Raw genomic sequence first — 15,314 nt, 5'->3', positions numbered from 1 at the left:
CCTGTAAGCCAAATTGCAACAGGAACTATGTTGGCAGATTCTTGGCAAAAAAATCCAAGGTTTCAGGCCCCAGGAAGTGCTGCCCCTTTTTTCTTTCACAGTAATGGTATTAGGGCATTTTTTTTTATCGAATTTGGAAATTTCAAAAAAAAAAAATCTCTTTTTAGGAAAAAAAATTTTTCCTTAAACTTTGTCCAAATAAGGGGGAAAAGATGTACGGGAAAGGAAAAAGGGTTTATATTTCCAAAATTTCCACATTTTTTTCCGGCCCAAGGAATTTAAAAAGGGTTAAATTTTAATGTAAAAAAATTCCTCCTTCCCCCCCCACCCCCAATAGGGAAAAAAAAAACCCCCCCCCCCCCCCCCCCCGATCAATGAACCGAGAAAAATCGCATTTGCACATTAATAAGTGCAAAATTAATCAAAAAATGGAAAATAAAAAATTTATCTAAAACAGTTGCAACCCAAAAAAATCAAAGGAAAAAAAACACTGTAAATCCCAACAATAAATTAAGAAAAAAACTGAATTTAAAAAGAAGGAACTAAAAACCATAAAATTAATCAACAAACAGAAAAATCGAGGCATAGATAAACAATCGGAAAACAGCATCAACAAAAAAAACTAACCACTTCAAGTGCCCTCTTCCTCTTCAACTTCATCTGGGAACTGAGAGCATCGCAGGGAAGAAAAGAAAGAGATTCGACAATTTGATCAATCCCCGACCAATAATCGAGAATTGATCCCAATTCAGGAAGGAAATGAGAAAATTGAAGTGAAAGTGAAGAGAGAGAAAGAGAAGATTAGAGGAAGCGAGAAGAAACCCAGCTGAGGGAAGAAGCTGCACACAATAACGTGGTTTACAATTCCAATACCCTTCTATATATTCACAACAAAAACTATCACAAATTCAATTAAATTAAATATTATTATCATTATTACTTATAGATTAATAATAATATATTATTTAGGTTAATTCTTGATTATGAAATAAATATTCAATTTATTTATACTCACAATCCCGACAAAGTTAGTTATTATTTCCAACGGCCTACCAATATCAAGTTTTCCATTGGGACAATTGATAGTTTTATAGAAATAGCAACCTCAGAAAAAAAATATATATATTATTAGATTAAGACTGAAAAATTAGATGAAGACTTTAAAGGAAAAATATTTATTGATTACATAATTTTGTTTAAGAAATGTTCCTTGCCTGGTTATCTCTTTTCTTATTACGGTGGATTCTTTCCTTTTTCTTAAATATGTATCTTGTAGACACCGCAAATTAAATAATTGTATTTAATTTTTAAGTTTCCAGAATATATCCTGAAGACCAAAAAAAAATTGCAAGTACTTTTTATATAAAACAATATTATAAAATTCAAAGCGTTGGTTCTTTTACTTCGTGAAGAAAAAAATCGTCTCTTCTGCTTGATTTTTAAATTTGCCCTATCAAATCGTGAATATGATTTTTAAGATTCCAGGTTTTCAGCAATATTTTTTTGGCCTTTTTAGTGTTTTTCGTGATAAAACACCTGTTTTTCTGTTTTTATAAATATTTTCCGTTGTGAAATTATTTTTTGATTATACATTTGTGTGAAAATATTGTAAGAGAATTGATATTTTGTATTAATAAGATTAAGAGAAATATTATATACATCAAAAATAAAATATTAGAAAAAGTATTTTTTATTTTCACCTAGAAGGCTATACCCTCACGCAAATATGAAATTAGCTACCTAGAAAAACAACAAAGGTTGATTTGGTTAGTAAAAATTATAAGTATATGCTACAAGAATCTAGTTTTGACTTACATTGTTAATGTGAGGATATTATTAGTGTGTAATAATTTTATATCTTTCTCATTATCTATTTTTTATTTTTCTTCCACAAAACTTCTTTAATTTATGCTTTATTTGATTTTTTACCTATTTTCATTCATAATTTGTATTTTCTTTATTTTATTTATCTCCTTTCTACCAATTATGACATTAATAATTATAAAATTAGTGTTTTAAATAGTTTTCTGAGACATAATGTAGAGAAAAACTCTAAGTGTCAAATAAAGAAGAGTTTTTCCCCATTTATTTTCGTTATCACAATTTTGATCAAGCAACCATAAAATCAAGATTTTCTATATTAAATAAAGATTGTGATACGAAAAAGTCTTATATTTGTATTTTGTAAAATTTACCAGGTGAAACACTTTTTAGATGGATTACCTTAGAAAAGTTTATTTGATAAACTATAAGATTAAATAACTAAAGTTTTAACTATTACGAAGTTTTTAGTTTGTGATTTTCAATAATAAAATATATACTAAAGTTAAAGACTTGAAAATACATTTGATTAAATATTTGAAGTCTTTTTCATTTAAAGTGATCTTACCCATTTAAATAGGGCCGACTGTGTACCATAAAAGATAGTTTTGCTCTTAAAAATATAAGGTTAATTATATTTTTAGTTTCTAAATTTTTTAGGATATTTATTTTTAATTCTAAGAATTTTTATTGTTTTTTTTTCCTTAACTTTTTGTTTGTCCTTATTTTCAGTCCTTTTTAGAGACTACAAATAAAGATGAGAAAAAAAAAATTAAAAGACTGAAAATAAAGATAAAATAAAAGTTAAAAAACTAGGAGCAAATAAAAAAAAATTATGAGACTAAAAATATATCAGCCTAGACTAAAAACATATATTAGTGTTTGGTGTTTTATTATTTACAGAACAGCTAAAAAGGAAAAATATTAATATATTACCAAAGTGTGGGAAGTGGGAACTGATGCATAACTTTTTATTAATAATTTTTTTTAGTTTGAATCCAACCATATGTATAACCATCAACACCCGAGTTGACTAGTTTTTCTTAATTACTATTTATTACCACTACTATTAATTTTCTCGAACCAAACAATGTTTCTGTATTATTTCAAGGCGGTTTAGAATTTTACATTTATTTATTTTAAGAGTTTACATTTATATTTTTAATAAGTATAAAAATATAGATATATTTATTGCAAGTGAATTTTCATACCGTTAATGCAATTCTTTCTTCTTTTTTTTGCATTCGTTTTTTCTATAAGCATTTTTATTCATTTTATAAGCCGTTTATTCTTTGGTTGAAAATATTTTTCAATATTGTTTTGGCAATAACATGTGTATATATCACATGTAAAAATAATAATAAATTTGTTTTTGGAAAGTTATGACATCCTTTAATGGAAGCAAAGTTATCTTTATCTCAACTCTTTTGCTGAAAAGGCAGTTTTACGATTCATTTTGCAACAAATTATTTGATTGATTACTTTCCTTATTTTATTGGCCTCAACCTGCTAAGAATTTATATAATCTTTTTTTGGCACAAAGAATTTATATAATCTATAAAAGCTTAAAGTTGTTTTTAGAAAGGATAAAATAAGATAATTTTAATTGACATACACTAACAATGTAAAAAAAATTAATTATTATTTTTGTCTCTAAACTTTTTTAAAAAAATTATGTTTAGTTCTTAAATTTTTATTTCATTTATACTTTTAATCTTTTAAAAAAGACTAAAAATAATAATGAAAAAAACTAAAAGACTATAAAAATAAGAATAAAAAGATAAATAATTAAAAAGTAAAAACAGACAAAAAAAGTCAAAGAATAAAAGCATAAATTTTAAAAAGTTTAGAAAATAAAAAAGGGCTACATTATCAACCAATACATAATACCACATCTTTAAAATGTTTGAGGTTTATTCTTTTAAGATAAATCCATAATCCTTTTATAGTGTTTTCGAGAAGAAGAAAAATCCAAACTAATTAAAATATTGAAAAGCATCTCAACGTTATCACTTTTTAAGTTGAGTTGTAATTTATCTTGATAGTTTTGATAAGTTTTGCATGTGCTAGTTTGCACCCTGCATGTCAAATAAACTTTGGATGCCAGTCACGGTAAAGAAAGCAAAGAAGGAAAAGGGAATTGGCTTCCTGCGGTCTGGTCGGTAGTATTTATTATTCTTCTGTTATTAGCAAATTAGCTATATTTGAACGATAATCGAAATCTAAACAAATTTTAAGAAAAAATAATAATTTAAATTTTAAAATTATATTTAATTTTTTTATTTATCCGTTAAATGTTTTTTAAAGATCTGACTCACATAAAAGTTTGATTCCATTACAAGTCTTTTATAAGGGTTTAGTATGTGAATTTAACGTACACTAGGATAAAGCTTAAATTAAAATATATATGTGAGACTTTATAAGGATGAAATCTAATTTTCTTTATTTTTATAATATAAGCATATATTTTTAAGGTTTAATATAACATTCATAATCTTATTTTAAAAATATTTTTTGTAATAAGACATTTAAATATAATAAAATTATTTTTCAATAAATTTAATTATAAACTTTAACTTTACTTTTTAGTAGATCAACTTCATTAACATCAAGAAAGACAAATAAATGTTGGATTTTAATAAATTATAACAAATTTAATATAAAAATAAAACTAAGATCATTATTTATAATTTTTTAAATAGCTTGATAGGTAAAAAAAAGTTTTGAATGACAAAGAGTCTAATCTATTTGACTAAATAGCCTTTACTGGAAGCATTGGTCTCACTTATTTTTTTAAAAAAAAGACTTGGCATAAGTGTATGTGTATGATGGTCAATTTACTGTAGGGGTACTTTTTAAAAACTAATTATAAAGGAGGGTTTGTTTTCATACTTTTTACGGGGGTCTGCTTCTTCATGGATGCCGCTAGAAGAAATGACAACATAGGTGTTCCGTCATTACAGATGGCGAGAAGCATGTTGAGTTGGAGGGTATCGCCAGCGAGACACACCCCATGAAACCATCTCGCTATTGAAAATAGCGACACATGCATAGTTTTTAAAAATATTTTGTGAACCAACGTCAAGGTTTTGTTCACAATATTAATAAAGGTAACAAAATTGTGACCACAGTGTATATTTAAAACCTTGACTGTTATGATAAAAGTTTTAGATTATTAATTAATAAAAATATATAATAAGTATCACTTCTAATATAATTATTATAAAAATTAATATAAATTATTATATATAAAAACATTATTACATATGTGATTTTTAGTAATTTTTTTTTTCTAATATATACTAAGAATATTACAAAAAGGTGTTAAGAAAAAAAATGTTATTAATTAAATATTGCATATGTAATAGTGAAATTTTTAATTTGATGACAGCTTTTATGCATATATAATTATTTAATTATAAATTATCATTGTAGGATAAGTTTATTAATAATTTTTTATAATAACTATCTTAGTACCAAATTAGTGCCAATGGTGATTTCATGAATATGATTATTTTTTATTATTGTTATAAAATATTTATTGATTTTGTTAATGATGAATTTGCATGAATATTTTTATCTTTTAAGACTGAAAATTTATTGTTAATTAACTAAATTTTTAAAAATTAATTTTCAAGACTTAAATTTTATACTACCGAAATAAATTTCAAGACTTAAATTTATTATAGTTTTTGACTTATTCATTGTTGGTTTAATTATTTATTGTGATAGTATTTTTATTTATTTATACTGTGATGATAAAGCAACTAAAACAGGATGAAATCTTTCAGATTTTTTAATTAAATAAGAGATTATAAAAGTATATATTTCCTTTCACGTAATCATAATATATAAATTTTTGTTGGTGAATGGTGAGACGATAGTAATGTAAGCATTGCCAGTAAACAGACCCTTCAGCTATTTTTAAAAACCATGCATGTGTCGCTTTTTTTTAATAGCGAGATGGTTTCATGGGTGTGTCTCGCCTGTGTCACTGGCAGCACCCTCCAGCTCAGCATGCGGAACACCGCTAATTCTTTTGGCGACATTCATGGAGGAACAGACCCCCCCCCCCCCTAAAAAGTTTGAAAACAAATCCTCTTTCGTAATTAGTTTTTAAAAGTACCTCCTACAAGTAAATTTGTCTGTGTATGATACTAACCTAAGCCTAATATAGGTTAAATCATAGGTTTTTATCTGAGTAGTCTAACATATTTCCTTCCATATTTACGATATTATTGGTATATTATGTGAAAAGAAAAAAGTTAATGATGTACTTTTTAAAAAACCACAAACAAATTCTTCCAATAAACAAATTAAAAAAAAATTGTTCCATTTTTACAATAAACTGCTGTTAGTTTATTACCATTTTACAACATAGTGTATGAACTCTCAGTAGGTTGCATGCGTTAAACTTTTTTTTTTTCCTTTTCTTCCCCAATTTCAATTACATAATTTTTAAGTTTTTCAATAAGATGGTTAATAATTAATATGATTGAGGCCTTGAGTGGCATCATACTTCCGAGCTGGAAATGGGGTCATCTGGACCTAGGCATAAAGTTTAAGTGAACTGTATCTTTTGGGCTTTGGCAGTCTCAACCAAAGAAAAAATGCATCATACATAGTGGAAAAGAAATAATTAAAAACTATATACATACAAGCATATAAATCCAATGTAAAACAAAAAATCCTTTTTAACATGCATTCTCCTCTAATTGGAACTTCCTTACTAGCGAAGCAAAAATTTCTATTTCTTGAGTCTTGACTTTTGATGCCTCAGCCAGCTTTATTCCACAGTCTCGACAAGACATTGATTCTTCTTTAACAATAATGACAATTTGCACGATTTAATTAATAACACTTTTCCCTCTTGATTAGGTTAAACAAAAAGAAAGTTCTTAACGCGTTTAATTAGCAAATCTTTAAGATTAGGTTTTTCATCCTAACGCGTTTTAATATAAAATTTATAGGTCAAATTAATTAAAATATGTTCTACAAGTCAAAATTAATTTTAATTTTAAAACACTTCAGCTTGAACATCTGTGATGTACATCAAATTTAAGAAAATGATGTCAACATACTTTTTTCACCATATACAACTTCAATGTTAATACAACCCCTTGGGTTTTTTAATTCTAAATGTTAGCATGGTGGATATAACATTTTAAAATTAAAGAACAATAGCTTATATTTGAACTTAAAGTTCATTTTGATGGACATAACTTTTTTAAACACGATATCAAATCATTTTTTCAATTTTAAAATTTTAGTCTAACTTTTTTATTTATGTAGATTTTTTTTCTACATTTAATCTATCCTTTCAAAACATTTTCCTTTCTAAATGATTTCTAAATATGCTAACGATTTGAATTTGTTCTTGACGAGGTTAAGGTTGTGTTTGAATCAATAATTTAACTAAGCACTTATTTAATAAGCTTCTCATAAACTCTCTTAGACACCTTTGAGTCCTTAAATAAATTAATAAATATATAATTTCAAAATATAATTTTAATACAATAATAATTATATTATTATCATAGGCATAAGTTATCATCATTATTGGGTTTAAATGAGATCTTATACTTGATGTAACTCTAAGTTTTAGTCCTTATAGGAAAAAATTGTAAGTATGAGAGCCATTTTACTTATAGAAATTTAGAATTTGTCTCTACTGTCAACAATGATCTGACATAAATTATCGTTTTTTTTAAGTGTTTTTGTTTCTACTGGTGCGATTAGTTAATGCAGTATCTGCAAACCCTTCATCAAACGTTCTTTCTTCGTCACCATCACCATAGACTTCAAGAAAATATTGATGAATCCTTTGAAATGTTTCATTATCTTCTTCACCATCAAATGTTGTTTTGCTATAGTAATTCCACCCTTTGTAATCTTATCACAGTAATTACACACACAACTATTTCCTTGTGTTGGACAACAAAATTTCCATTCAAATAAGAATTGGTCGGGTATATGAAATTGACATCGAGAAAGAATTAAAAAGATTACAAATTAGAGATCAAAATCAAGGGAAGGAAAATAATGGAAAAAAAACAAGAGAATTTTGGAATGAACAAATCATTACAAAGAATTTTATTTTTTTTTATAAAAAAAACCACAAGTTAGAGGTAAATTTAGAAAGAACAATTTTTATAGTATATAAGAGACGAAGAGAAGAGGGAGAAAAAAAAACAAGTTATGATTTGATGGTTAATCCATATAAAAATAAGTTAATCCATATAAAAAAAATAATTTTATATTAATGGTTACTAAAACACAAGTGATGTAAAAAGATAATTTCACATTATGTAAAAATATTTATTTATATTATGTCTATGATTCAACTTTTTAATAATTGAAAAAATAATTTAACTTCTTAATAATTGAGTAAACTTTTAATTATAATTAAGTAACAATGGTGTAATTAAGGGAAAAAAAAAGAGAGTAAAATTTTAAAAACTGACTTGACTACTAGAATGTTAAAAAAAATAAAAGGCGAAAAGCACACCTGAGCAGAACCGTGGACGCCATGGCAATGGAAGACGGTGCTCTTTCATCTTTACATCGAAAGAATGGCTTCATTTGTTTCTACTCACCGTATCCTTCCAAGCCATCATCAATCTGGGCTTGGATTTGTGCATGACCAAGCTCGTTCTTGTGATAGAACTAACACTTTTCATCTTCAAAATGCTCCTAAAATCCCAAGGTCTCTCTCCTTTTTGCTCTCTGTGCCAGGTTATATTCCTATTCCTTTTCTACTAATGTTTCGGTGATTCAAAATCAAGTGTCCAATGTTTTTAAGATTTGTTAATTTATTGCATTCAACTTGTTTTGGTGGCTGAACAATTCTCTGCTTTGTGTCTTTAGCTTCAGAAAGTAGACCAGATGCTGTTGTTGTTCAGAGCAACGGTCGATCGTCTTTTTCACAGACAGCTGCTGTGAGGCATCTGACAGGTTCTGTTACTAGACCCCATGGACTTCGTTTTGCTGTGGTATGTAGTACATGGATATATTAATGTTAAACTACATATAATGTTTTCAAACAACAACAACAACAACAACAAACACGAGCAACATGAATGATAGTATTAGTCTTGGAGTTAGGCTTGCCATTTTACTTTTAGTTGGTTGAAAACCTTTTACATTCAAAACCTGATGTTGGATAGCAAGAAGGTTAGAATTTAGTGGGTCAGAGAAAGTAGGGAATAGGGATAGCACCTGTTGAGGAAGAGACGATACAATCTGGCCTGAGGTGGTTTTTTCATTTGAGAAGAAGAACCATACAACACTAGTAGGAACATTTGATCATGTAGAGGATAGCATAATGATTAGAGACCAAGTAAAACTCAAACCGCTAAAACTGATGGTGTGGACTGCTAATTATCATGCGCAAAGGTTCATAACAATGGACTTATACCTAAATGGCCTTTGTGCAGACCTGTTTATGACTGAACACAATGGTGTATATGATGCATGCGTATTTAACTCTACCTAGTGGGGAAAAGTTTTTATTGTTGTATTAAAAAATGAAACTCATCAGATAAGACTATGTAGAAAGAAAGTACAAGGGTAGAGGATAAGATATTATCCTAAAGAAAACACCAAAAATAGAAAATGAGAAAAACATGAAAGAACATATTGAGTGAGTTGAGCACACTGGTCTCTCTATGTATTTGACAAACAGTTCCCTCTAAAATACTCACCAGTCATACTAGCCAAGGATAAAAAAAAGCTAAGACCAATTATTCCATAGAAGTACATTACACCATGAAAGGATGTTGCCAATTCTACTCCTCCCAGAGCCTCTAAATTGGTTTATTTGAAATTATTCCAAATGTTTGAAAAATTATAGTTTTCCCCCAGAATACTAAAAAAATCCGTACTATATATATTTGTTAATAGGCCTAATGAAAGACTTCCCCTTAGAGGAAATCTCGGACTTCTTAAGTTGGATTGCAAGAATAAAGTTATCTTTTTGGAGAATGAGTAAGGAACTCCAACTGAGTGTAGTGCCCAAATCTTATTGTCCAAAGATGAAGATGATAAAATAGTGAAACACAGCAAGGGGGAATTCCAATTCTAAAGCTTCTTGGTGACTGATTAAGGGTTTGATGATAAGGAAAATTCGAAGAAGTGGAAGAATTTAGGAGAATGGGAGATGCAAATGGGATGGTGTTGCAGAGAGGATAAACATTGGAGATGGGGATATGAAATAGAGAAACAACATAGTAGTAGTCAATCACGAGGAAGTAATGATATTTTGCTTCACTTTTTTGCATTTGTTTTCTACTTCAAAGTTCAAACTTTGAAACTCATTTTTTATGTTTCTTCGCTCACTTCTCTTTGCTCTTATTTTAGGTTGTTGCTAGATTCAATGAAATTGTTACCAAACCACTCTTGGAAGGTGCTTTGGGTACTTACAAGAATTATTCAGTTCAAGTTGAGGATATTGATGTAAGTTGTCTTACAAATTTTTGGAATATTGATTATTTGTAATATACAGTGTTGCTTTTTGTAATTTGGTTTGTATTATGTGGATTTAATATTTATCTTCTTTTGGTGGTTTTGCAATGAGGCTCCTCCTAGTATCCTTTTTGAATTTTTATTTTGTTTTTCTCACTTTTTTTGTTCTGTTAAAAATATTCACTTTTACTGAAATATGAAGTAAAACAAACTTATGCATGCTTTTCATAGTAGGCTAAAACCTAACAAGCACGGATATGACAAAGGAGATAGGAGATGGATATAATATGCCATGAATACGAGAATACATCAAATTTTAAAAATTATAGGACATGATATGAGTATAATACAACATATAAAATTAACAATAAAACAGATTTTAAATCAAAAGAGAGAATTAGTGTTTTAAAAATGAGCACAAGTCATGGTAGATATAATAACATGCTACTATTATCCAATTTTGGTGATGTTCTCATTTGTATTGTGTAAGAGTTTAAAAAATAAAGGTAAAAGAAAATTGTAAAATGAAGCAAGTAGTATTCAAAATTTCTGACATAGATACATGTTTGACCCAGGTAGAACATGAGAAAACTACTATTTTGAAGAGTCCATGCTTCCTTGGCTAAATCAAGAAGCCAGTTTTTCATTTTTTGTTGCTCTCCTATCTTCAGCTAATCAGGATCATCTGTTACTTGAGATTTGCAATAATTTACCATTTTTTTATCTTAACACAATATTTTGCATTTATTTCATCTATTTGTCTTGGTTTGGTGTTTTAGTCACAGAATTATGTTTCCATTAGTCATGATTTCAGACAAAATTTATGTGCCATTGTTTCCACTTGCAAAAAATGTTCAATAATATTTGAGTTGGAGAAGACTTGCCTTGATCAGCATTTTCACATCACTTTCTTCCGGAGTTAAATGCTGACAGAAACTTGTTGCTTTCCCTTTTCCCTTAGGTTGTGTGGGTACCTGGTAGTTTTGAAATTGGTGTTGTTGCCGAAAGACTAGGAAAATCAGGCAAATATCATGCAATCATATGCATAGGAGCTGTGGTACGATAAATTTTGACAAATAGATGAAATTCTCTTATAAAATTTTATGATTCATGAGTACCCATTATCTATATTTATGTCTACTTAATTTGAGCTTTACTGTGACCAATCTTGTTAACAGGTACGAGGAGACACAACCCACTATGATGCAGTTGCTAATTCAGCAGGAGTGCTTTCAGCTGGTCTAAACTCAGGTGGTATTCTGTTAATGTTGATTGTAATCATATTCTAAAATAGCTATTCCGAAAAGGGACACCTTCTTTGTTGGGTACAAAGAGAGATGGTAGAGTTGGTTCATCAAACTCTTCTTTGTATCATTGTTTTGCTCTTCTTCATTATGCATTTGCAGCTTCCTTTCTCTATGTCGAATGGGCTTTGGGCTGGTTTTGGTGGTTGTGATGGTGGTTGCGATGGAGGTGGGGTGTGGTGGTTGGGTGGTTGCCAGAGAGCCGCCACACTCATCTAGATTTGGTGAAGAGGAAGACCAAGCCTTTCTTCTTCTTGTTTTGGGACCCCATAGTTGTGGTTGAAGGAGGGGTGTGGAGGGGAAGGGGAAGAGAGGTGGGATGGCGGAGCATCGTGAGATTAGGGAAGGGCAACTTGGGAATATTCAAAATTAAGGGTATGCAGGAAGTAATTCCCTTAAGAGTGAAGTCATGTGAAAATCCACGACTCTGAGCTTGGTTGGTAGGAGTTATTTTGTAACCTTGGATGTTGAATTGCATGAGAAACCAAGTTTCAAATAGTCGTTCATGATAAATTTGGGCAAAATTCCAACATTGAGCTATAGTTTTAAATTCTATATACAAATTCCAACATTGTTATTTTAACAATTAAAGCATTATGTTTTAAACTTGATATTATTTTAATAGCTATAAATTGTAATGTTTTTTATTTTTATTTTAACCATTTCTAGTATAATAAGTACGATATCCTATCTAGTTGATCCACTTGGTGATAATCTTGCTTTGAACACAAAGTTTAATAAATTCAAATTATATTACATTTTCATATTTTCTGTTTAATTTTTATTTATTTTATAATTTAAAATTTATTATGATTATGATTTATATTTTTAAGAATATAGATATGATTAAAACCTATAGCATGATAAAAAAGAGAGAGAAACTTGTATTTGAATAAAATATTGTCATTCAAATAGAAACAATAAGATAATAAAATAAAAATGTATTCTAGACTAGTTAAGAAAAAAATGTTAACAGTTTTCTTAAAGATATTAGTTAAGTAATAAAACCAAAAAAATATTTTAAAAAATTTTGTTATATAAAATACACAAATTCATTTCATATTTATTTTGAAAAATTATTAAAATATATTATTAATTTTTTTAATATTTCTTAATTAGTAATTACTTGTTAAGAAACCTTCAATTTAAATTTAATTATGATACTACCTTTAGAGATGTCCCGAAATTATTATTAGGGGAGCATATTAATCAACGACATCAACGTCTTCTGCCAACTTCATTAATTGTCTTAACGATAGGTTACAAATTAGAGGAACATTGTTCATAGATAGTGCCATGTTTTTAAAGAATATACTCAATTTTTCACATGACATTAAATTAATCCACTTGAATTAAAGTGATTAAAAAGTGGGAGTTATAGTCAGTACAAGACAAGGTACATGTAGTTTTGAAAAACAATAATGGCTTGAAGTTAAAGAAGATAGACTTGTAGGATAAGGAAAATTGTTGATGATATGCTAAAATAAGCCTCAACCGTTCAACACCAATCCTGCAACCTTCCAAGCTTTGGTTTGTTGATTTGACCAAGAATCTATCATTTATTTACTTTTTTCAATAATTAATATTAAGATATGCTTCTATGCTTTTTGGGTGTTGACCAATTCTTGTTTCGGTGTGAACTTGGTTTTAGTGCCAATATGCATTCAAATGAGTTTTTGCCCCTATGCTATGCAGTATGTTCATTCTCACGAAACTGAGTTCAACAGCTAAGCCTCACCTTCTAATTACTACATCACTTTAAATTAAAGCATTCTATTCAGCTTTATTTAATGTTTGAAATCTAATGCAAAGTATGACTAATGATCAGCAACAGCTAAACCTCTCCTTCTGATTACTACATCACCTTGTGATTTGATATTTCTTCTTTTTTTCCTTCCCAATTCTTGACATCTTGCATAATAAGTAACCTCTTGTGCAAATCAATGTAGTGCTACTAGTGCCATTAAGAGAACCATATTAGTGTGTTGTCTTTTTTTCCCCCTCTAAATTTTGACATTGTTATGCAAATATATTATGTGTTATCATTTTTTTTGGGAACAATTTTACTATAAGCCTATTTTTAAATTTTTTCTTTTCTTTTTAATTTATTTTAGTTTGACTTTGGTACGATGTGATATCCGAAAGAACTTGATAGAAACTTATTACATTATGGTTTATTTTAAGAATTTCTCTTTTTATATAGAAATTAAAGAAAAAGCCAATAAATTTAGATGAAATTGTGAAATAGAAAATAATTTATTAATACTTTTTATTGAAATTTTATTTTAATTTCCTAATTTTTTATTCAAACTCAGCCTCTAAAATGGTTCTTGAGTCATGAGAGTATCGGGCTATGGTCGTATAGTTGGACTTTGTATTTGGTAACATTGTGCCAATGCTTGATTCCCTAATTTTTTATTTTGTTAGTGCTTCCTATAACTTTTTCATTTTAATAAACCTTGTTAAAAAATAATATTTTGAGAAAAATGAAATTGTTTGATTATTTCATATCTTAATGTTCCACCCTCAAATTCTAAGAGAAGATGTTATTTATAAATTTTTATTATCCTTAACTCCTAAGTGATATGAGACTTTTTAGTATACTGAAATAAGTTTCTTAGTCGAGATTAAGGGTTAAGTTATCGTCAAGTGACTCATAAGTGATGCGAATTAGGATCATTTCATTTAAAATATTATTCACTCTAGTGTTCAGTAACTTGTGATGATTCTTTCCTTAAAAGATATTTCCCTAAATTAAGAGAGAATGTTACTTATAAACTTTTATTAATCTCAATTTTTAAATGACATGAAATTTTTTGACATACGGAAACACTTAAATTTCTATAAACCCCCAATGCTAATATGCCATTGAAGACGAGCCAAGTCCAACCACTCTATGCATAGAGTTGTTAGGTTGATCGATCCAGGCCAGCACAATCATGATTCATGAGTCACGAATGTTGATTGGTTCGAAGGTTTTGTGTTTGGAAAAGGGAGAGTGAAGAAGTCAACGTCAACATGCATGCTTTTAAGATAAAGATGCAAAATCTCCTTTTATTAGTGTTTGTACTTTGTACAGCTAGCTCTTTCTCTTTGTTTTATCTTCATTAAACAAATAGCTCCTTCTATTTCCCAGAACTTATCCAAAATTATATGTTTAACATGACTGATCTTTTTAAGGAAAAAACAAGTCAAAGAAAATAGAATCAAACATTACTATGACATATTTAACTTATTAACATTATGCGAAAGATTATCGGCTTAACAAGTGCAACAGAGAATGAACAGAGATGAACTATAAGATGAGTATGCAACTAAAAAAATAAAGTGAGGCTGCATTAACGCGAGATTCTATGAAAATTATAACGATCAATTATTCTTCTCGAGTGTCACTCAAACTCAACTTTAAGAGATTGATTGTCGCGTAAATAATTGGAGTCAATTATAGGCTTCAAAGCTCGAGATCAAATGTTTTTTCCATAGCATTCATTATATTTTTATATTTTTTTACAATATAATATTAGAGCCAATTTAATTTATTGATGATTAATCTCTAAAGAATTTAACTAATTATCTTTAATGAAATCTTTTATTTTAATTATATTTTTTTATTTATAAGATTCAAATTTAAGACCTGATTGAAAGAGATCAAATTCAGTATTACATATATCAACAACTTTTTGATTCATTATATCTTTATATATGAACTAATAAAAAAATAAGCTA

At 28.3% G+C, this 15,314-nt stretch overlaps 2 protein-coding genes across 5 annotated transcripts in view; one reads left to right on the top strand and one right to left on the bottom strand.

Moving 5' to 3' along the window:
- Positions 1-862, bottom strand: part of LOC100801545 (E3 ubiquitin-protein ligase UPL1) — a 16,247-nt gene extending 15,385 nt beyond the window's left edge. For 2 of the 3 annotated variants that reach the window (XM_006579999.4, XM_006580000.4), the window contains exon 1: positions 628-861. In XM_006579999.4, the coding sequence (XP_006580062.2) occupies positions 628-660 (33 nt within the window). In that variant the 5' untranslated portion in view covers positions 661-861. Of the gene's footprint in view, positions 1-627 lie in introns of all 3 variants that reach the window. The other variant, XM_041015460.1, reaches the window with a different exon arrangement.
- Positions 863-8,269: 7,407 nt separating this feature from the next.
- On the top strand, positions 8,270-12,220 carry LOC100798694 (6,7-dimethyl-8-ribityllumazine synthase, chloroplastic-like). Of its 2 annotated transcripts, none has more exons than XM_006579998.4 (5): positions 8,270-8,556; positions 8,695-8,813; positions 10,180-10,275; positions 11,246-11,341; positions 11,463-12,220. In XM_006579998.4, exons 1-5 carry the CDS (start codon positions 8,394-8,396, stop codon positions 11,571-11,573), a joined length of 585 nt encoding a protein of 194 aa, XP_006580061.1. In that variant the 5' UTR covers positions 8,270-8,393; the 3' UTR covers positions 11,574-12,220. The 2 variants fall into 2 exon arrangements, with proteins under 2 accessions (XP_006580061.1, XP_006580060.1); XM_006579997.4 differs by having other exon boundaries at positions 8,275-8,556; positions 8,689-8,813.
- The last annotated feature ends 3,094 nt before the right edge of the window (positions 12,221-15,314 follow it).

The sequence above is a fragment of the Glycine max genome, chromosome 5 (assembly GCF_000004515.6).
Source record: "Glycine max cultivar Williams 82 chromosome 5, Glycine_max_v4.0, whole genome shotgun sequence".
Taxonomy (NCBI): Eukaryota; Viridiplantae; Streptophyta; class Magnoliopsida; order Fabales; family Fabaceae; genus Glycine; species Glycine max.
The sequence above is the reverse complement of the archived record's forward strand: the minus strand, read 5'-3'. Positions and strand labels throughout refer to the sequence as shown.

Bases quoted from the DNA above. Each gene is read 5' to 3' on its own strand.
- LOC100798694 (XM_006579997.4), top strand. From the start codon at position 8,394: ATGGCTTCATTTGTTTCTACTCACCGTATCCTTCCAAGCCATCATCAA. The intron at 8,557-8,688 runs GTTATATTCCTA...TTGTGTCTTTAG, and splicing joins CTTTTTGCTCTCTGTGCCAG to CTTCAGAAAGTAGACCAGAT. The intron at 10,276-11,245 runs GTAAGTTGTCTT...CTTTTCCCTTAG, and splicing joins TTCAAGTTGAGGATATTGAT to GTTGTGTGGGTACCTGGTAG.